The 8,765-nt window shown below is 47.1% G+C and overlaps 1 protein-coding gene across 1 annotated transcript; it reads left to right on the top strand.

The window, feature by feature from the left end:
• The first annotated feature begins 246 nt into the window (after positions 1-246).
• LOC123376646 (ovomucoid-like) lies at positions 247-2,907 on the top strand. Its single transcript, XM_045028819.1, has 4 exons — positions 247-304; positions 765-787; positions 1,396-1,511; positions 2,806-2,907. The coding sequence occupies exons 1-4, from the start codon at positions 247-249 to the stop codon at positions 2,849-2,851; spliced, it is 243 nt and encodes an 80-aa protein (XP_044884754.1). The 3' UTR covers positions 2,852-2,907.
• Positions 2,908-8,765: the final 5,858 nt, after the last annotated feature.

The following is an 8,765-nucleotide window of genomic DNA, read 5'->3' as shown; positions in this document are numbered from 1 at the left end:
AATATATATTGCAGTCCCCAAAGGGTATTTGATACAACCACATTCTTGTCCTACTTACGAGGGAATGACGATTTGCTGTAATGGTTTGTAGCCTTAGTGACCATTTCGACAGGGATTTCATAATCCAATTGGAGAACCCAACCTCTTGTCTATATATATGAGATCTCCTCCCTTGGGCTGCATTGAGGGAGCATCTACAGAGCTCAGCACTAACAGACTCCAGCAGACCCACAAACCACTTCCACCATGAAGACAGCAGCTGTCGTTGTGTTCCTCGCTCTGGGGCTTTTCTCCAGTTTTCAGGGTGAGTAACTTTTGCTGCAGCCTGTACAGAGCTCTGTGTCTGACCCTCTAACCTTCAGCAGGGGCTTGACTGTTAAAAACCAGCTCGGTCCCAGCTACAGACGTTTGGGTGTCATAAGCAGGGGAAGTGGCTCATGGCAGAAACAGCCATTTCCTTTGGAAAGATGTTACTGAGGGGCCATTAAGGCCTTTCCCCAAATTCCAGTCTGGGAGCTTCAAACAATTGTACCTGCAATTAATTGTGGGTCCTGGTGATGGTATTTCAGGTTAGACTGTGGGTGCATTACACTCAGTGTTTCTATTTGTCACAACAATTGGATGAGGGAGCAGGAAACCTTTCCATGGCCCAGTTGCTGGTTAGGAAGCTACATGCATTATCCTAGGCAAAGATGAATGTTGTTAAATGATTTCCCTCTGACATTTCCCTTAGTTGTATTGTTTGTGTCTCTGTTTTCTTCCAGACGCTGTCGGCTATAATGGTCAGGTGAGTCTAACTCTCACTGTGACTCAATTGTCACTTTCCCCAATCCCTGGCGTGTAGCATTATGGAGACCAGGCCCTCTGGGTTAGAAACACACTGGAACTCATGAGTCAATATGGGAGCAGACTCTACCCAAGGCCCTAGTGAGGGGAGAGTGAATCCCTGGCCTGAGACTCCATGTGGTCCAAGTGATGGACTCCATACACAACTGGACAGGACACCGTCTGTGATGGGCCTGAGGGAGTCACAAAAAGTGACTCAGAGATGGAAGTGGGAGGGGATGGTATGACAAGAGCATGAGGTTTTTCATATTTGAGGATCTGCTTCCTGAGGAGATGCTCCTTTGCTCACACACCTTGTGATGCGGGTTCGGAAGAGTCTCGTGGACCAGGGAGACGGGCTCAGCTCCTCCAGGCAGTGAGAGGGGAATTGAGAAGTCATTTCATCAGAACCAGAGTCGAAAGAGACAAAGGACAGGATAAGATAGTGTGAGCTTGAGGGGTGGGGGGTGACCGTCCCTCCCTGTGTGTTCATAGCACACCCAGCACCATGGGAATGTCAGGGCACTACTGAAATACAGACAATAACACTGATATGAATTTCACTTGTAGGGGTTCTGCAGTGAGTTCCAGAGTCCTCCAGCTTCCTGCAGCTTGGAGTATCGCCCGATCTGTGGCACTGATGGCAAGACATACGGCAACAAATGTGCCTTTTGTAGCGCAGTCTTGTAAGTAAATAGGATGAAATTCAATAAGGACAAATGCAAAGTGCTCCACTTAGGAAGGAACAATCAGTTGCACACATACAAAATGGGCAATGACTGCCTAGGAAGGAGCACTGCGGAAAGGGATCGGGGGGGTCGTAGTGGATCACAAGCTAAATATGAGTCAACGGTGTAACACTGTTGCAAAGAAAGAAAACATCATTCTGGTCTGTATTAGCAGGAGTGTCGTAAGCAAGACACAAGAAGTAATTCTTCTGCTCTACTCCGTGCTGATATGACCTCACTTGGATTATTGTATCCAGTTCTGGATGCCACTTTTCAGGGAAAAAGTGGAGAAACTGTGAAAGTCCGGAGAAGAGCAACAAAAATGATGAAAGGTCTAGAGAACATGGCCCCTGAGGGAAAATTGAAAAAATTGGGTTTGTTTAGTCTGGAGAAGAGGGGACATGATAACAGTTTTGAAGTTCATAAAAGGTTGTTACAAGCAGGAGGGAGAAAAGTTGTTTTAATTAACCTCCGAGGATAGGACAAGAAGCAATGGGCTTAAATTGCAGCAATGGCAGCAGTTAAGCACTCAAATAAATTGACTAGGGAGGTTGTGGGATCTACATCATTGGAGATTTTTAAGGGCAGGTTAGACAAACACCTGTCAGGGACGGTCTAGATCAGTAGTGGACGACCAGCGGCCCACAAGCTGCATGCGGCCCATCAGGATACTCTGATTGCGGGACGCAAGACATTGTCACTGCCTCGCACAGCTCCCAGTGGCCACTGTTTGCCAATCCTGGCCAATGAGAGCTGTGGGAAGTGGCAGACAGCACATCCCTGCGGCCCGCCACTTCCTGCATTGGCCAGGATTGGTGAACCACAGCCACTGGGAGCTGTGGGGGGCCCTGCCTACAGATGGCCAACATCAGCACAATGTCTCATGGCCCGCAATCAGATTACCCTGATGGGCCGCATGCGGCCCGCGGCCACAGGTTGCTCACCACTAGTCTAGATCATGAGTGCAGGGGACCTGCCTAGGCGACCTCTCGAGGTCCCTTCCAGTCCCATGATTCTACAGCAATAAATAGCCCATTAATAAAAAACAAAACATAATTGTGGTGTGAGTCAAGCCCCTGCCTGCACCCATCTGTTTTACCTCCTAGATGCTGGGTCAACTTCCTCAGTCTAATTTTTCCTGTCAGCGAATAAGCTCTGGTTAATGTGACATACTGGGGCCTTGACAGAAGGTTTCCCTCATTGCCCATATGGGTTGCAGCCCTGAATTCTGTGTCTCTGACTTTCCCCCTAGTGAAAACCTTGGAAGTCTTTGCTTTGCATACGATGGAGACTGCTGAATCCTCAGGGTGCCGAGCACTGATATGGAGCTGAACCCCATTTGCTTCTAGTTCCCACCAGCAGATCCCCGCATGGAGCCACGTTCTCGTCTCATCCTCCATTTCCAAGGCTCCTGACAGCGTCGCCAACTATCCCCCTGCATGTCCAATAAAGCAAACTCAGCAGAATTCATTACCTCTGTGGTTTTTTCCCCTTTCCAAGGAGGGACTCTGCTCTCCCATGTCTCACACGGGCTCTCCCCAGCTTACAGACCGGAGTTAATGAGAACACAAAGTGCAATAACCAATCACAGGCATTAAATGGCTCCACCTTTGGAAGTTATTATATCACCTCCTGCCATGCCCTGTCCTCCTAGAGAAATCCCTACGCAAACCCCAGACATGTTCCCTGTATCTGACTCACTTCCAACTGAGTGTTCTCAATGGACCAAATCATGAGACCATGAGCGAAGCCCCAGTAAAAGGTGTATAAAAAGGTGATGGCTGTGAGTGGGAGAGCTAAAGGGGGTGCCCTTGAGTAGACCCCGGAGGGTGCAGGGATGCAGTTAACCCCAGAAATGTGACAAGCCCCACATCACAGAGCCATAGATTCATAGAGCATGAGGCCATTACATCACCTAGTCTGACTTGCTGTATAACGCAGGCATTACATTTCACCAGTTCCCCCTGTACCGGGCCCAGCGATGCATCTTCCAGAAAGTCACCCAGACTGGGTCTCCAGAGATGGAGAATCCACCATTTTTTCCCCTCAGAATTTGTTCCAATTGTTTGTCACATTCATCGCTAAAAATCTCCATCTAATTTCTAATTGGAATTTGTCTGGCTTTGGTTCCAGCCACTGATTCATGTTCTGCCTTTCTCTGATCACATAACGAGCCCTTTACTACCCAGTATTCTCTCCCCTTCAGGTACTTACACACCGCAATCAAGTCACCTCTCTGCCTTCTTTTCAATAGGCTAAACAGAGCAACCTTGTTAAGTCTCTCACTGCTCAGGCATTTCTTCCAGTGCTCAAGTCACAAAATGCACCGTCAACCTGTGGAACTCCTTGCCAGAGGATGTTGTGAAGGCCAAGACTATAACACAGTTCAAAAAAGAACTAGATAAGTTCATGGAGGATAGGTCCATCAATGGCTATTAGCCGGGATAGGCAGGGATGGTGTCCCTAGCCTCTGTTTGCCAGAAGCTGGGAATGGGCAACAGGGGATGGATCACTTGATGATTCCCTGTTCTGTTCATTCCCTCTGGGGCACCTGACAATGGCCACTGTCAGAAGACAGGACACTGGGCTAGATGAACCTTTGGTCTGTTCTTATGTTCTTATGTTCTTTGTGGCTCTTTTCTGCACGTCCTCCAATTTTCAAACATCTTTTTCCAAATGTGGACACCACAATTGGAGTCAATCTTCCAGTATTGGTGCCAGCAATCATAGACTCATAGGACTGGCAGGGATCTCAAGAGGTCATCTAGTCCAGTCCCCTGCACTGCAGGACTAAGTATTATCTAGACCATCCCTGACAGGTGTTTGTCCAACCTGCTTTTAAAAATCTTCTATGATGGCGATTCCAGAACCTCTCTGGCAATTTATTCCAGTGCTTAAGTACCTTGAGAGTTAGTAAGTTTTTCCTAATGTCCCATCTAAACCTCCCTTGCTGCAATTTAAGCCCATTGCTGCTTGTCCTCTCCTCAGAGGTTAAGAAAAATAATTTTTCTCCCTCCTCCTTGTAAAAACCTTTTATGTACTTGAAAACTGCTATCACGTGCCCTCTCAGTTGTCTCTTCTCCAGACTAAACAAACTCAGTTTTTTCAAGCTTCCCTCATGGGTCATGTTCTCTAGACCTCTAATCATTTTTGTTGCTCTTCTCTGGACTTTCTCCAGTTTCTTCACATCTTTCTTGAAATGTGGCACCCAGAAGTGGACACAATACTCCAGTTGAGGCCTAATCAGAGCGTAGTAGAGCAGAAAAATTACTTCTCGTGTCTTACTTACCACACTCCTGCTAATACAGACCAGAATAATGTTCGGTTTTTTGCAACAGTGTTACACTGTTGACTCATATTTAGCTTGTGATCCACTGTGACCCCAGATCCCTTTCTGCCGTACTCCTTCCTAGGCACTCATTGCCCATTTTGTATGTGTGCAACTGATTGTTCCTTCCTAAGTGGAGCACTTTGCATTTGTCCTTATTGAATTTCATCCTATTTACCTCAGACCATTTCTCCAGTTTGTCCAGATCATTTTGAATTTTAATCCTATCCTCCAAAGCATTTGCAACCCCTCCCAGCTTGGTATCGTCTGCAAACTTTATAAGTGTATCCTCAATACCATTATCTAAATCATTGATGAAGATATTGAACAGAACCGGACCCAGAACCTATCCCTGTGGGACCCCACCCAATATGCCCTTTCAGCATGACTGTGAACCACTGCTAACTACTGTCTGGGAACTATTTTCCAACCAGTTTGCACCCACCTTATAATAGTTCCATCTAGGTTGCATTTCCCTAGTTTGTTTATGAGCCGGTCGTGCGAGACAGTGTCAAAAGCCTTACTAAAGTCAAGATAAACCATGTCTACCGCTTCCCCCCCATCCACAAGGCTTGTTCCCCTGTCACAAAAAGCTATTAGGTTAGTTTGACATGACTTGTTCTTGACAAATCCATGCTGACTGTTACATATCACCTTATTATCTTCTAGATGTTTGCAAATTGATTGAATAATTATTTGCTTCATTATCTTTCCAGGTACAGAAGTTAAGCTGACTGGTCTGTAATTCCCCGGGTTGTTCTTATTCCCTTTTTATAGATGGGCACTAGATTTGCCATTTTCCAGTACTCTGGAATCTCTCCCATCTTCCATGACTCTTCAAAGAGAATTGCTAATGGCTCAGATATCTCCTCAGTCAGCTCCTTGAGTATTCTAGGATGCATTTCATCAGGTCCTGGTGACTTGAAAACATCTAACTTGTCTAAGTAATTTTTAACTTGTTCTTTTCCTATTTTAGCCTCTGATCCTACCTCATTGTCAGTGGCATTCACTACGTTAGACGTCCAATCGCCACCAACCTTCTTGGTGAAAACCAAAACAAAGACGTCATTAAGCACCTCTGCCAGGCACCTCTGTTATTTCTTTCCCCCCCACCCCATTGAGTAAAGGGCCGACTCTGTCCTGGGTCTTCCTCTTACTTCTAATGTATTTGTAGGATGTTTCTTGTTACCCTTTATGTCTCTAGCTAGTTTGATCTCATTTTGTGCCTTGGCCTTTCTAATCTGGACCCTACACCTATTTGTTTATATTCATCCTTTGTAATTTGACCTAGTTTCCACTTTTTGTAGGACTCTTTTTTGATTTTTAGATCATTGAACATCTCCTGGTTAAGCCAGGCTGGTCTCTTTCCATACTTCCAATCTTTCCTATGCAGTGGGATAGTTTGCTCTTGTGCCCTTCATAATGTTTCTTTGAAAAACTGCCAACTGTTTGCAATTGTTTTTCCCCTTAGACTTGCTTCCCATGGGATTTTACCTACCAACTCCCTGAGTTTGCTAAAGTCGCCTTCTTGAAATTCATTGTCTTTATTGTGCTGTTCTCCCTCCTACCATTCCTTAGAATCACGATCTCTACCATTTCATGATCACGTTCACCCAGCCTGCCTTCCACTTTCAAATTCTCAACCAGTTCCTCCCTATTTGTCAAAATTAAATCTAGAACAGCCTCTCCCTTAGTAGCTTTCTCCACCTTCTGAAATAAACAATTGTCTCCAATACATTCCAAGAACTTGTTGGATAATCTGTGCCCTGCTGTGTTACTTTCCCAACAGATGTCTGAGTGGTTGAAGTCCCCCATCACCACCAAGTCCTGTGCTTTGGATGATTTTGTTCGTTGTTTAAAAAAAGCCTCATCCACTTCTGCTTCCTGGTTCAGTGGTCTGTAGTAGACCCCTACCATGACATCTCCCTTGGTTTTTACTCCTTTTATCCTTATCTAGAGACTTTCAACAAGTCTGTTTCCATCTCAACCTCAGTTCAAGTGTGAACATTTTTAATATATGTCAACACCTCCTCCCTTTTTTCCCTGCCTGTCCCTCCTGAGCAAGCTGTACCCTTCTATACCAATATTCCAGTCATGCGTATTATCCCACCAAGTCTCTGTGATGCCAACTATGTCATAGTTGTGTTTATTTACTAGCATTTTGAGTTCTTCTTGCTTATTCCCCATACTTCTCGCATTAGTATACAGACATCTAAGATACTGATTTGACACCCCTGCCCCCAGTTCCGTTTTATCTCTCCTTTATCCCCGCTATAACAGCCCATGTCCCCCACCCCCAATTCCGACCCTTCTCCCGGGTCTCCATGGTTTTGATTTACCTGTGGGCTTGGTCACCTGCCGCCTTCGAACCTAGTTTAAAGCCCTCCTCACTAGGTTAGCCAGTCTGGATCCAAATCTGCTCTTCCCCTTCCTCGATAGGTAGACCCCATCTCTGCTTAGCAGTCCTTCTTCCTGGAACAGCATCCTGTGGTCAAGGAAGCCAAAGCCCACCTGGTGACTCCATCCTCGCAGCCAGGCATTCACTTCCAGGATGCATCTGTCTCTGCCTTGACAGGAAGTATCGAAGAGAACACCACCTGCACTCCCAACTCCCTCACCTTCACCCTCACCCCCAGAGCCCTGCAGTCACTTCTGATCTGCTGAGGGTCATACCTCACAGTATTATTAGTACCCACGTGGATGAGTAGCATGGAGTAGTAGTCAGAGGGCCAGATGATCCTTGACAATCCCTCTGTAACATCTCAGATACGGCCCCTGGCAGGCAGCATACCTCCCGGGGTGCCATGTCCGGGTGACAGGTGGGTGCCTCTGTCCCACCCAGAAGAGAGTCACCAATCACCTCTACCCTACATTTCCTCTTGGAAGTGGTGGCTGTGATCCTCCCAGCCTTGGGGGTACATGGCTTCTCCTCCTCCACCTTTGGGGGCGATTCCTCATCGCTCGTTGCCAGGGCAGCAAAACGACTTTCCATCACCATGGTGGGTTGGAAGTGGGGATGGAGCACTGCCTGCTGCCAGAAGTAACCAGTACCCAGTGTCCTCCGTGTGACAGAGCCACATCCTCCTCCCCCGGTGGTGTGACAGAAGTCCTCTAACTGGATAGCCTCTTCCGCCTTGGATTTCTCCACATGAATACTCTTGAGGAATTCCTCGTGGGCACGGATTCTCCTCAGCCCAGCCACCTCCTCCTGTAGCTCTGCCACCTGCTTCCTGAGAGATTCCACCAGCAGGCACCTCTCACACTGGATAGTCCCCCCAGCCTGGCTTTCTGTGAGTGGGAAATGCAGGCCAGAGTCTCTGCAAATCCACACCAGGATCTGGGCAGAGGCCTTCATGGTTAGGTTCTCTGTCTGGACACAGGTGCAGGTGGAGGAGACAGAGCAGTGTTGGCAGTGGCGATGTGGCCTTTCTAACCATAACAATTATATGATGTCTCCCTCCCACAAACTCCCCTGTTTCTGGTCCCCTTTTCACTAGCTCCCCTTGGTCGCTTAGCCTCTGGTCAGCCCTCCCCATCGTTAATCACACAAGGGGGAGCGTGATCACAAGGCTGATCAAAGATGATCAAGGATGATGCAGGGAACAAAGGCTCAAACAGACGCCAGAGACACAATCCCAACTGACCCAGTAAGTGAAATAACTGAAAATACCTGCAATAACCTGAAAGAGAAAGAAAAACACAAACAGCCAAACACACTCACTCACCCCAAAGTTAGTCCTCGCACTTTCTTTGTTCAGCAGGGGGATCTCCTTCTCCCCCTCTCAAACGTCCCTGTTCGCTCTGTTATGTACAGCGGTAAAATCACCTCCTGACTCCTACACTCCCCTGCTTCTACAGCCAAAGGAACGCATCAGTCATTTTCG

Source organism: Mauremys mutica, chromosome 8 (assembly GCF_020497125.1).
Source record: "Mauremys mutica isolate MM-2020 ecotype Southern chromosome 8, ASM2049712v1, whole genome shotgun sequence".
Lineage (NCBI taxonomy): Eukaryota > Metazoa > Chordata > Testudines > Geoemydidae > Mauremys > Mauremys mutica.
Note: the sequence above shows the minus strand (reverse complement) of the source record. Positions and strands in the feature narration are given on the sequence as shown.